The 14278-nt window shown below is 45.3% G+C and overlaps 1 protein-coding gene across 1 annotated transcript in view; it reads left to right on the plus strand.

Moving 5' to 3' along the window:
* Positions 1 to 13909, plus strand: part of LOC126470723 (uncharacterized) — a 128804-nt gene extending 114895 nt beyond the window's left edge. Inside the window, exons 6-7 of the mRNA XM_050098726.1 lie at positions 12513 to 12601; positions 12761 to 13909. Of these exons, the coding sequence (XP_049954683.1) occupies positions 12513 to 12601; positions 12761 to 13156 (485 nt within the window). The 3' untranslated portion in view covers positions 13157 to 13909. The remainder of the gene's footprint in view (positions 1 to 12512; positions 12602 to 12760) is intronic.
* Positions 13910 to 14278: the final 369 nt, after the last annotated feature.

Here is a 14278-nt window from a genome sequence, read left to right on the forward strand (position 1 = left end):
CGTCAGACCATTTATGTATACAGAAAATAACAGCGGTCCTATTCCCGGCGGGGTCAGGGATTTTCGCCTGCCTCGAGATGACTGGGTGTTTGTGTTGTCCTCCTCATTTCATCATCATTCATGAAAGTGGCGATATTGGACTGAGCAAAGGTTGGGAATTTGTACGGGCGGTGATAACCGCGCAGTTGAGCGCACCACAAACAAACAATCATCATCATCATCTATCCCCGGGACACCCCTGACGATACCCTTATCTCTGATGATCACTTGCCGTCGGGTACAACACGCCGGTTTCTATTACTTAAGAAGTCTTCGAGCTACTCAGATGTGTGGTAACCTATTCCGGATGCTCGTACCTTCGTTAACAGTCTGCAGTGGCGCCCCGAGTCAAACACACTTCGGAAATCTAGGAATGGGGAATCTGTCTGTTGTTCTGAAGAATTCTGCAGCAAACCAATGTTAAGGATATTGATCTGTAATTTTTCGAATCCGTTCTTTTATCCTTCTTGTATACAGTAGTCGCCTGCGCTTTTTTCAAGTCGCTTGGGACTTTGCGCTGGACGAGAAATTCTCGATAAATGAAAGGTAAGTAAGGGGCCGACGCCGTAGAGTACTTTTTGTAAACTAGAATTGGGATTCCACTTTAACCTGGCGACTTATTGGTTTTCAATTCATTGGTTCAAATGGCCCTGAGGTCATCGGTCGCCTAGGACTTTGAACTACTTAAACCTAACCAACCTAAGGACATCACACACACTCATGCCCGAGGCAGGATTCGAACCTGCGACCGTAGCGGTCGCGCGATTCCAGACTGAAGCGCCTAGAACCGCTCGGCCACCCCGATTCAACTGCTTCTCTACGCCAAGACTGCCTGTTGCTATGTCGTCCATACGGGAGTCTGTGTGATGGTCACACGGCGTTATGTTTGTACGATCCTTCTTCGTGAATGATTTCTTAAACGCGAAATTTAAAACTTCAGATTTCCTTCTATAGCCACACCAAACACGTCAACGAGTGACTGGACAGAAGCCTTGAAACCGCTTAGCGATTTTGCGTATGACCGTAAATTTCTCGGGTTTTCGGTAAGATCTCCTGCTAAGGTATGACGGTGGTAATTGTTATGTGCTTCATGCACTGATTTTTTTTTTTACGTCGGCGCGAATCTCTACTAACTTTTGGCTGTCGTTAAGTTGCGCTTTCTCTTGTGATCTAAGAGTGCAACAGTCTTTGTTCCCTCAACATTTCCATTTTTATTGTTAAGCTATGGTGGGTCTTTCCCGTCCTTAATCCAACTTACATGGCGCATACGTCTCCAGTGCGCGATATATAATCAGTTTAAACTTTGCCCATAATTCCTCTACGTCCATCATATTGGAACTAAATGATGGTCATTCATTGTCTAAGTGCGATGCTAAAAACTCCTTATCTGCTCTGTATATCAGAAAAACACTCATAGCCTTCTTGGTTGATTTGCTAACTTCAGTAAAAATCTTCGCTATGACGACTTCATGATCACTAATTCCTGTATCTGTACGCGCACAGTCAATAAGGTCATGTCTGCTTGTAGCTACAAGCTCTAAAATACACTCTAAGACAAAAAAACAAATAAGGCACCACAAAGAAATTATCAGAATGGGACGGAAATCGATAGATGTGATGTATATGTACAGAAAAACAAATGATGATAATTTCAGAAAAATTGGATGATTTGTTCACGAGAAAGAGCTTCACAAATAAAGAGCGTCAGTGACTTGTTGACCCACATCTGGCACTTAAGCATGAAGATATTTGGCTTGGCATTGAGTGTCGGATGTCCTCCTGAGTGATATCGTGCGAGTTTCTGCCCGATTAGCGCATTAGATCGTCAAAATCCCGAGATGGTTGGAGGGACACGCCCGGAATGTTCCAAACGTTCTTAGTTGTGGAGATATCTGACGACCTTGCTAGCCAAGGTACGGTTTTGCGAGCCCGAATATAAGCGACAGAACTCTCGATGTGTGCGGGCGGGCATTATCTTGCTGAAATATAAGCCCAGGATGGCTTACCATGGAGGGCAACAAAACGGGGCGTAGAATATCGTCGATGCGTCACTGTGCTGTAACAGTGCCGCGGAAAACAACCAAAAGGCACCTGCTCCGGAAAAAAGAACCACCAGACCATCCTGGTTGTCGTGCCGTATGCCGGGTAACAGTCAGGTTGGTATCCCAGCGCTGTCTGGGGCGTCGGCACACACACCTTCGGCCTGGATCTCCTTGACTGGAGTAGAATTGTCTTCAGTGATGAGTCCAATTTCGAACTGACCCCCTATACGAACGATGCTAAACCGAATTACTGTCTGCTTAAGTACCAGAGGTAGACGGACGCGTTATTGACTCGCTCTCTTTGTGAAGCTCTTTCTCTTGAATAAATCATCCACTTTTTCTGAAATTGTACCCCTTTTTTTGTCTGTTCATGTACATTACATATACCGATTTCCGTCCCACTCGAATAATTCCTTAATGGTGCACCGTTTCCTCATTTTTATTTTTCTTATTTTTAGAGTACTTCCATTGTGTGCGGGCTCTCGAACTAGCGGCTCAAGGCGGCATTTTAATAGGGTATGTGATCACTACGGACGGTAATGCATGCTCTGCAACGTGCTCCTATGCTGCCACAGAGATGGTAAGGGGTTCTTGTGGTAGAGCGTACCACTGCTCCACCAGTGTGGTCGATAACTTCTGGACGGTCTTTGGTATATGTGGAAGTGCTGCGTTACGTCTCCCCACAGCCTTCCAAACGTGCTCGATGGCGTTTTAGTACAGGGAACGTGCAGGCCAGTCTATTCACTGAATATCTTCTCGTTCCAAGAGGTCCTCCACCTGTGCTGTTCGATGCGCTCGCTCATTGTCATCCATAAAAATAAAGTTAGGGTCGAATGAACCCTAGAAAAGACGCACATAGAAAAAGAATAAAGTGTCACAATAACGTTGAACGGTGAGTGTCCAGTGTTCAAAGATTTGGAGGTCAGTAACCCCATGCAACATTTTGCCTCCCACACCATAATAGGTGGACAATCAAAACTATCACTGGATGCATTATACACTGAAGAGCCAAAGAAACCGGTACACCTGCGTAATATCGCGTAGGGCCGCCTTGAGCAAGCAGTAGTGCCGCAACATGACGTAGCATGGACTCGATTAAGGTCTGAAGTAGTGCTGGAGGGAACTGACACCATGAGTCCTACCGGGCTGCCAAAAATCCGTAAGAGTACGACGGGGTGGAGATCTCTTCTGAACAGCACGTTGCAAGGCATCGCTGATATGCTCAATAATATTCATGTCTGGGGAGTTTGGTAGCCAGCGGAAGCGTTTAAACTCAGAAGAGTGTACCTGGAGCGACTCTTTAGCAATGCTGGACATGTAGGGTAACGCATTGTCCTGCTGGAATTGCCCAAATCCGTCGGAATGCACACTGGACATGAACGGATGCAGGTGATCAGACAGGATGCTTACGTATGTGTCACCTGTCAGGGTCGTATCTAGACGTATCGGGGGTCCCATACACACGAACTGCACACACCCCATACCATTACAGAGCCACCACCAGCTTGAACAGTCCTCTGATGCCATGCAAGGTCCATAGATTCATGAAGTTGTCTCCATACCCGTATACGTCCATCCGCTCGATACAATTTGCACCGAGACTCGTCCAACAAGGTTTTGTGGCGGCGTTCGTAGCGACAAACAATTCGCTGTGGAAACGGCTTACGAAGTCACCGCCACACTTTTAATAGCGGGCCGACCGGTCCGCTGGAACAGTGAACAGAAAGATGAAAACCCAAACACTCTGAATAAATAAAAGTCGGTACTTATCTTTATTAACGAAGATACAGAAACACAGTAGTGAACTCCGTGTCTACAGAAATCTGTCTAGTTCGAGTCGGAGCGGCCAGGTCAGCGTCGGCTGACGACAAACAACAACTCTGCTGCGATGAACACACAACTGACTAGCAAGTACACAATTCGGTGGCGAGTATACAACTGAGCGGCGAATCCAGAACTGTCCTAGCGCTCGCGACTCCAGCGCTTAAGAAACCAGAAGCCAGCGGTGGCGCGCGCAGACTTGCGGCGATTTCCTGTCTCGCTGGCGCTGCTTATGCGGACGGCGTCCGGACTTTGATGCTGCCAACCTTTTGGCAACGGGCTCGGGTGGCATTACTGGCTAGGGTATAACACAAGGCAGCCGGCCGAAGTGGCCGTGCGGTTAAAGGCGCTGCAGTCTGGAACCGCAAGACCGCTACGGTCGCAGGTTCGAATCCTGCCTCGGGCATGGATGTTTGTGATGTCCTTAGGTTAGTTAGGTTTAACTAGTTCTAAGTTCTAGGGGACTAATGACCTCAGCAGTTGAGTCCCATAGTGCTCAGAGCCATTATAACACAAGGCAACATTTTTCCAGTCATCAGCAGTCCAGTGCCGGTATTGACGGTATCAGGCGAGGCTTAGGGCTTTTTGTCATGCAGTCATCAAGGGTACACGAGTGGCCCTCCCCCTCCGAAAGCCCATATCGATGAAGTTTTGTTGAATGGTTCGCACACTGACACTTGTTGATGGCCCAGCACTGAAATCTGCAGCAATCTGCGGAAGGGTTGCACTTCTGTTACGTTGAACGATTCTCTTCAGTCGTCGTTTGTCCCGTTCTTGCGTGATCTTTTTCCGGCAGCGGCGATGTTGGAGATTTGATGTTTTACCAGATTCCTGATATTCACGGTACACTCGTGGAACGGTCGAACGGGAAAATCCTCACTTTATCGCTACCTCGGAGACACTTTGTCCCATCGCTAATGCGCCGATTGTAACACCACGTTCAAACTCACTTAAATCTTGATAACCTGTCATTGTAGCAGTAGCAACCGATTTAACAACTGCGCCAGACACTTGTTGCCTTATGTAGGCACTGCCGACCGTATCGCTGTATTCTGCCTGTTTATATATCTTTGTATTTGAATATGCACGCCTATACCAGTTTCTTTGGATCTGCAGTGTGTATCACCATCTGGGGTACGTCCAGAATCGTTACTCAGACTGAATCTGCTTTCATCCGAGAAAAACATGCGACCCCATTCCTCGTTGGTCCAGTCTTTGGGATGTTGGCACTTTCGCAAACTGTGCTGCCGATCTGCGAGTGTCAACGAAACACAACGTACTAGTCGTCGGTCAAGGGCATGTAGTCCACTGGGGGCCGAACCGCACGATAACCCTGGGTTCGGTGTGGGGCGGCTGTGGGGTGAGTGTACTGCTGTAACCTGTTGGGTTGTGTACACTGCGGGCTACGGCGGGGACGAAGCCTCTCCGTCGTTTGTAGGTCCCCAGTTCAACACAATAGAATATAATACAATACAATACAAATACTAATTTATGTATATTACCAATTAATGGCGAGATCGGTAGGGGAAGGTGTGGTAAAATACCGAAGACGGGAAAAGTGGCCATTGGCTGTGTTTTTAACTTGAACAGCGTTACTGCTTGCCAAGAAGTCGTCAGGCGAGTTCTAAAATACATCGCCATTGTTTTAAGTGAGAATGGCAGAAGAAGCTTCTCTCATTATTTTTTTGTAAAATCATTTTTGTTTTTGAGTTCTCTGACGTAAGATAAGTCTCTTAAATTATTCTTGTCATCTCCCTTGTATGAAGCATAGTAATTTGTACAATATCAATGTTTAAACAGCGTCTTTTGGCCTACAAATGTAGTTCCTTGTTATTTATTTCAATTTGATGGTTTCTTCTGTGGATCACTACTGCCGACAGGGCGTCCGATCTGTAAAAGTGGCCACACTACTCGTCAGGAAAAGTGGCCAAGGTGTTCACCCCTAATAAGAGCCAGTTACTTCCTCATATCACGCAAAATATTACAGATCAGACTGACTTTTACACCCTTTTATGCAGGGTGAACATTAATAAAATCGACAAACTGCAAGAACGGATTCCTGACTCGAAATGGAGGAAAAAAGGTCCTGTGAACATGCGTCCGGTAATGGACGGTATGCGTGCAATGAGAACAAAGGCCGGCCTGTGTGGCCGAGCGGTTCTAGGCGCTTCAGTCTGGAACCGGGCGACCGCTACGGTCGCAGGTTCGAATCCTGCCTCGGGCATGGATGTGTGTGATGTCCTTAGGTTAGTTAGGTTTAAGTATTTCTAAGTTCTACGGGACTGATGACCTTAGATGTTAAGTCCCGTAGTGCTCAGAGCCATTTGAACCATTTTTTTTTAGAACAAATCGTTCTGGAACGTAGTACAGAACTGCATCGCATCCACGTCACGATAGTGTTCAAAATGGCCTTCATAGCATTGCAAATGATAGGGATTTTAGCGATTGTCATGCAGGGTACAAATAATTGTACTTAGGCTTACACCAAGTTATCGGGTCACTTGCCTGGAGCTTGTACTAGAGTTCGTCTCAATATCGTGTAGAACCTGGTCCTTCAAATCTGGGGTACGCACAGTCCGCCACCTCCCTGCACTTTCGTCTGCCTGAAAGGACCCATGATCACATAAACGCTCAAAAAGAGCTTGAAATGTTGAGTGGTGTGGTTGGCGTCTATGAGGATTCATGGTTTTGATGCATCCGTGCTGCCTCTCAAGCATTTCCATCTGCTTGGCCGTACACAAACACCATCTCGACTTGTTATCGACGTGAATACCGGACCATTCTACCGGTTACAGTACGCTGCGTCAATCATACAGCCTGCAACACACGAGGAACACACGGCACGTCATCAGTGAAACTGTCATTAATCAGCGCCATCTGCCGTGGCAACGATGCATTTCCAGACACTTGTTGATAGGACCTTTCTCCTCCATTTTCAGTCAGGAATCCGACCCTGCAGTTTGCCGGTTATATTAATGTTCAACCTGTATATGCAAAGTTGTCATCCGCCATTCTATGCCTTTTTGACAACTTTGAATTAATAAAGTTTTATTATAGTCTCTGTTCTGATATATTTGGCCTTATACGAAAGTCCGATTCCAAACGGTGAGCTGTAATCGCTTTGTATTCTCTCAGATAGTAGGGCGCGAAGGTGCCAAGAAAATGCACCCGGAAATCATACAACAAACATGGGATCTGTTGCGACAGCACTGGCCACATTACCGGCTTAGGTACATAAAGCTGGTCACTACGTGAGCCTTCAGAAAAATGCATATAGTACCAATATATTTGCCGGCCGCGGTGGTCTAGCGGTTCTGGCGCTGCAGTCCGGAACCGCGGGACTGCTACGGTCGCAGGTTCGAATCCTGCCTCGGGCATGGGTGTATGTGATGTCCTTAGGTTAGTTAGGTTTAAGTAGTTCTAAGTTCTAGGGGACTTATGACCTAAGATGTTGAGTCCCATAGTGCTCAGAGCCATTTTTGAACCAATATATTATTTACTTTTTTACTTAGAATATTTGGTGCGATATCTTAAAATGTGTAGATTCGAAACGTTTGAACGGCGAGGTTCTAACAGTAAACATGGTCTGATGAAAATTGAGTTTTTCTTTGAGTGGCTATTACCCTCCCCCCAAAACCTCCACCTTTCGTGGTGGCCCGAGTTGTCACCCTCCAGTGTCAGTACTGGCTCTTAAGCCAAAAATGTTTGACAACCATTGGGCTGGAGGCTTTAAAATCGGAAATAACTAATCATAAATCCGTGCACAGGAGCGCACTCACAAATTCTTTGAACCTTTCATTACCGGCAGAATATCTTCGTGGATCAGTGAGGACAACTCACTACCGAGCTGCAGTATGTAATACTTTTGAACGTCACCTCTGCCCCGGCGAGCCTCCGAGTTCCCCCCTGCATTCCCTGATACCAGATTTCCTGAGCTCGCAAGAACTCCTGGAATTTCGATAATGATATAAGCTGAAGGAATGAATTAAAATTTGTGCCACAGGCGGGATTTGAATGCAGGTGTCCTTCTTACGAGGCAGATGTGCTAACCTTTACACCATCTTTTTTTTATCTCTTTATTTTGTTCTGTGTAGCTGGTTGCGTTTGGTCTGGGCGGACGTCACATGACATCCGTTCAAGTTGATCGTTGATTCCTTTACTCAGTTTTCTTATTGCAGAGGGCCACCGCCTCTCTGGCCAAACAGTACGGGCGTCATAGAGTATGGCTAACGGAATAGTAAGCAGGAGACCCAGGTTCAAGTCCCAGCTGTGGCACAAATTTTAATTCATTTCTTTAAATGCCATCACTATTACGATAAATTTGAGACTGATATATCTCACTGAAATTGTAATTCCATCAGATCAATAGATCACCTACGCCTGAGGTACTGGCAGTATTTCCCCATTATGTACAAACCTGTGGTGCTGTTCTAATACCAGAGAGCCCCAGCAATACTGACGTATTAAGAAGGGGAAAAGTGGGCTGAAGGCGTGAAGTTCTTGCTAGAGAGGGCATCGGATTAGGCGTTTAACATACTGCTAGAGTAATGTTTTGCTCAGAACATCTGCCCCATAAGCAGGAGACCCTTGTTCAAGTCCTGGTGGTGGCAAAAATTTTAATTGATTTTTTCAGTTTCTGTAATTACCGAAGGCAAAGTTGAGACTCATATGTCTCAAGGAAATTGTAATTCCATCAGATCAGTAAAGCCTGAAACTGTTTTAATATCCGAGCCCTTCGCACAATCAGCCGAAGGAGTTGAATTCACACGTTCCCATTGGTCACCACTGAGCGAGGTTACCATACTGGACTCACATTCAGGAGGACGACGGTTCCAACCTGCGTCCAGCCATCCTGATTTAGGTTTTCCGTGATTTCCCTAAATCGATCCAGGCAAATGCCGGGACTGTTCCTCTGAAAGGGCACGGCCGATTTCCTTCCCCATCGTTCCCTCATCCGATGGAACTCATGACCTCGCTGTTCCGTCCCCTTCCCTAAATCAGCCAACCAACCAACCAAAAAATAGATGAACTCCATTCGGAAATAAACAAAGCACATCAGAACATTAAATTCACACTTGAAAAAGAAAATCAAATAAATTTTCTTGACATTACAATAACAAAAGAAAATGGCAGACATACATTTAACATCTTTAGAAAACCAACAGCCACAGACACAATAATAGATTCCACTTCCAACCACCGCCACAGCCAGATAATTGAAGCACTAAGACACATGTTACATAGATTAAACAGAATCCCACTCAACACAAACTATGAACAAAGGAAATGAGTAAAAACACACAAATAGCTAGGAACAACGGGTATGACACACATGTGGTACACAGGCTCAATCGCCCGCATCTCGTGGTCGTGCGGTAGCGTTTTCGCTTCCTACGCCCGGGTTCCCGGGTTCGATTCCCGGCGGGGTCAGGAATTTTCTCTGCCTCGTGATGGCTGGGTGTCGTGTGATGTCCTTAGTTAGTTAGGTTTAAGTAGTTCTCAGTTCTAGGGGACTAATGACCATAGATGTTAAGTCCCATAGTGCTCAGAGTCATTTGAACCACAGGCTCAATCAAAAAATAAAAACACAAATACAAAACAAACACAACATTTCCAGAATACAAGAGAACTTACAAACACACACAACGACAACACCACACAGAAAAGAACCAGATGGTACACCATGACCTACACACATAAACCAACGCACAGTTACAAACATCCTAAAGAGACAGGGCTTCAAAATAGCATATAAGCCTGGGCAAACCCTCCAATCACACCTAAGCCAGCCAGCTACCAAGAGGGACAAATTCCAACAATCAGGAATATATAAACTTGAATGTCAAAGTTGTGATGCTGCATACATAGGCATGACATGCAGGAATTTTGAAACACGATACAAAGAACATATCAGCTGTTGGAAGTATGAAACAAACCATTCCACCTTTGCAGAACATTTAAAACACCATAACCATCATCCTACAAACATGGAACAAGAAATGAAAATAATGAGAATAAGCAACCATGACAAACATCTTACACAAACGCAAGAAAACTTTCACATCCAGAAAGCCATAGCAGAAAACAAACATGTGATAAATGAACAAACCCAAATCAGCATAGGCTCCGTACTACACTTAATAAAGGAAATAATAAGATAAAACAAAAAAAACTCTTCCCCCTTCGCCTTCTGGACACACACACACACACACACACACACACACACACACACACACACACACACACACACAGAGACGCAGACACAAATACATACACGAACAGATCACAGATACTTCAATAATTACACTCGAAAGTTTGGCAATAACATTCGATCTTTGGCAAAAACATTAGACAGTCGGCAACAGAAACCAAAAAATTGCATTGAAACAAGCTTTCAGTTCATAGTGCTGTGGAATGTGGGGAAAAAACCGCAAATTGGCATTCATAAGAAGAAGGACAATACCAGAAATGCAACAGGAGCGTAATATGTAATAAACTGTCCACGCATCCTGTAAGTACAGTTCAAAACATTACTACTTAATAGGAAATATCAACTACCAGAACTGTTTGTAACCTACAGGTACAGTGACAAAAATGTAAATTAAATAGCAAACATATGTACATACTCCAGGCCACTGATGATGCCTTGCAGAAAATTAAGGCGAAACGCGTATGACACTAAAATTGTGTTTTATTCAGTTGCTGTCAGACGGTCCATAAGTAAAAATTATCAGTCTTGTTGTTGTTGTGGTCTTCTGTCCAGAGACTGGTTTCATGCAGCTCTCCATGATACTCTATCCTGTGCAAGCTTCTTCATCTCCCAGTACCTACTGCAACCTACATCCTTCTGAATCTGTTTAGTGTATTCATCCCTTGGTATCCCTCTATGATTTTTAACCTCCACGCTGCCCTCCAATACTAAATTGGTGATCCCTTGATGCCTCAGAATATGCCCTACCAACCGATCCCTTCTTCTAGTCAAGTTGTGCCACAAATTTCTCTTCTCTCCAATTCTATTCCATACCTCCTCATTAGTTATGTTATCTACCCATCTAATCTTCAGCATTCTTCTGTAGCACCAGATTTCTAAAGCTTCTATTCTCTTCTTGTCTAAACTATTTATCGTCCATGTTTCACTTCCATACATGGCTACAATCCATACAAATACTTTCAGAAACGACTTCCTGACATTTAAATCTAAACTCGATGTTAACAAATTTCTCTTCTTCAGAAACGCTTTCCTTGCCATTGCCAGTCTACATTTTATATCCTCTCTACTTCGACCACATGAGTTATTTTGCTCCCCAAATAGCAAAACTCCTTTACTACTTTAAGTGTCTCATTTCCTAATCTAATTCCGGCAGCATCACCCGATATAATTCGACTAATTCCATTATCCTCGTTTTGCTTTTGTTGATGTTCATCTTATATCCTCCTTTCAAGACATTGTCCATTTCGCTCAACTGCTCTTCCAGGTCCTGTGCTGTCTCTGAGAGAATTACAACGTCATCGGCGAACCTCAAAGTTTTTATTTCTTCTCCATGGATTTTAATACCTTCTCCGTATTTTTTTTTTGTTTCTTTTATTGCTTGCTCAATATACAGATTGAATAACATGGGGGATAGGCTACAACCCTGTCTCACTCCCTTCCCAACAACTGCTTCCCCTTCATGCCCCTCGACTCTTATAACTGCCATCTGGTTTCTGTACAAATTTTAAATAGCCTTTCGCTCCCTGTATTTTACCCCTGCCACCTTCAGAATTTGAAAGAGAGTATTCCAGTCAACATTGTCAAAAGCTTTCTCTAAGTCTACAAATGCTAGAAACGTAGGTTTGCCTTTCCATAATCTATTTTCTAAGATAAGTCGTAGGGTCAGTCTCGCATCACGTGTTCCAACATTTCTGCGGAACTAAAACTGATCTTCCCCGAGGTAGGCTTCTACAGTTTTTCCATTCGTCTGTAAAGAATTCGCGTTAGTATTTTGCAGCTGTGACTTATTAAACTGATAGTTCGGTAATTTTCACATCTGTCAACACCTGCTGTCTCTGGGACAGGAATTATTATATTCTTCTTGAAGTCTGAGGGTATTTCGCCTGTCTCATGCATCATGCTCACTAAATGGTAGAGTTTTGTTAGGCCTGGCTCTCCCAAGGCTGTCATTAGTTCTAATGGGATGTTGTCTGCTCCCGGGGCCTTGTTTCGACTTAGATCTTTCAGTGCTCTGTCAAACTCTCCAGGCAGTATTATATCTCTCATTTCGTCTTCATCTACATTCTCTTCCATTTCTATAATATTGTCCTCAAGAACATCGCCCTTCCACCTTCCACCTATCTGCTTTCCCTTCTTTGCTTAGAACTGGGTTTCCATCTGTGCTCTTGATATTCATGCAAGTCGTCCTCTTTTCTCCAAAGGTCTCTTTAATTTTCCTGTAGGCAGTATCTGTCTTACCCTTAGTGATATGCGCCTCTACATAGTTACATTTGTTCTCTAGCCATCCCTATACCGTAATATTACACGCAACTGAGGAAGACATGACTACAAAAGTTGAAACCAACCAACGATTGGTCACCACGTCTTGCAGCTAAAAGAACACGTGCGTTGTGTTGCAGAGAAGAGCCGCAGTGGCGGCCCGGCGGGCGCCGCGTCATCGTCGAGCAGCGACAGTAGCTGCGCGGCCAGCCCTAGCGCCAGCGCCAGCGCCAGTCCGACTCGGCTGCCGGCGCTGAACGCGGTGAATATGCCGCTGCCGCTGCCGCTGTCGCTGGCGCCACCCGTGCTGCCGGTGGCGCAGCCGTCCTGCTCCTCCTCCGCCGCTGCCGCCGCCGCCGCGGCCGCCTCCGCCTCTGGCGCCGGCGCGCGCTCGGGCCGCTTCTCCGAGGTGGCCAAGTGCATGCTGGAGATCATCGAGGACCTGCAGAACCAGACGCAGTCGCCCCCCGAGCCGGCCCCGTTGCCGCCGTCGCAGCAGCCGGCCACCGAGTACCACGTGTACGAGGAGATAATGTACGAGATGACGACGAGGCCGCGCGACGACCCGAAGCGCGTGCCGCCGCCGCTGCCGGCTCGGCCGCGCAGTTTCAAGCCGGCGGCCAGCCGCCCCAAGCAGCGCAGCAACCTCTACTCGCTGTTCCGCGAGCAGAGCGCTCGCCGCAACATCTCGCAGTCGCTCGAGAAAGAGTTCCGCCGCGCGCGCCGCCAGTACTCGTCCTCCTCCTCCGACGAGGAGTACGGTTTCCGTGTGCACACGCAGTAGACCACCCTACCGCATATATATTCATATTTGTGTAGAACCCCTGTCCGTAAAAGTCGTTAGCTATGATTTGTATAATACCTAAATTTCACGTACGACGGCCTGGGTAGTGTTACAGGCGGAGGAACATTCCCGCTGTAACACGAACGCGACAATATTTTAAGACTCCTTATACGTCTGTAATTGGAAAATGGCAAAACCGTACCGTGTGTCATCTGACAGTGTACGACGAATACAGAAAACTGGATGTGAGTACCAAACGCGAACACATTTTCAGTGTGCAGGGACAGACACTACTGATGTTGTTCTCTCGCCTAGGCACTGTTGCCCGACTCTTTTAGTTCCTGAATATGTTTATAATCCTTTTTATTCTATTCTTCTCTTCGTGCAAATTATGCCGAGAAAGAACGTGGCAGAAGCTTGTGTACAACGAAAAGTGTTAAAAGGTAGTCCTACAGTCTCAGCCTCATTATTCACGGTGCTGGGTGCCGGTTTACAACGAAGACTGTGTACGTGACACTCTACAATGAAAGGGGCTATGATGATAAATTCGAAACTAGTGAAACTTTGAATCTAAATGTCTTATCCGAACTGAGGTCGAGGTTTCACTAGCAAACTCTCAAACTAATATAAAGTGTGTAAATAGTACAACTTCTGTGACTATTCAAACACTATTAAGTATCTGTCATAATTTCCGAGCTACTCCTGAACGCAGCTGTTGAACTTGATACACGCTCAAAAACGTCTCTGATGAACATAGAAAATTTTCATGAAATTGTGAATTATTTAGGTTAAAGTTCGAATGACTAATTCAGTGAATAACTGTGCATGTACGTGTCATTTTTTCCTCGAAAAAGCTATTAACATCACAGCCTCATGTTGTCTGAGTGTCATTAGCTCAAAACTGTCTCAATTCAAAATTCTACGAAGCTGTAGTATACCTTCTAGTTCCTCCCACAACGACCTAAACTAATGCCGATGTCTTGTAAATAAAATGTTATATGTGTTTATTTCAGCTGAGTAATTATAATCTTGTAGATCCTTTATCCGATCAGCAAGATGCAAAAGAATTTCTTGCCAAATTTGGTTTAGAAATAGTTTTACAGCTGAACAAATTTTCGTTGT

This window comes from Schistocerca serialis, chromosome 3 (genome assembly GCF_023864345.2).
Source record: "Schistocerca serialis cubense isolate TAMUIC-IGC-003099 chromosome 3, iqSchSeri2.2, whole genome shotgun sequence".
In the NCBI taxonomy this organism is placed as follows: domain Eukaryota; kingdom Metazoa; phylum Arthropoda; class Insecta; order Orthoptera; family Acrididae; genus Schistocerca; species Schistocerca serialis.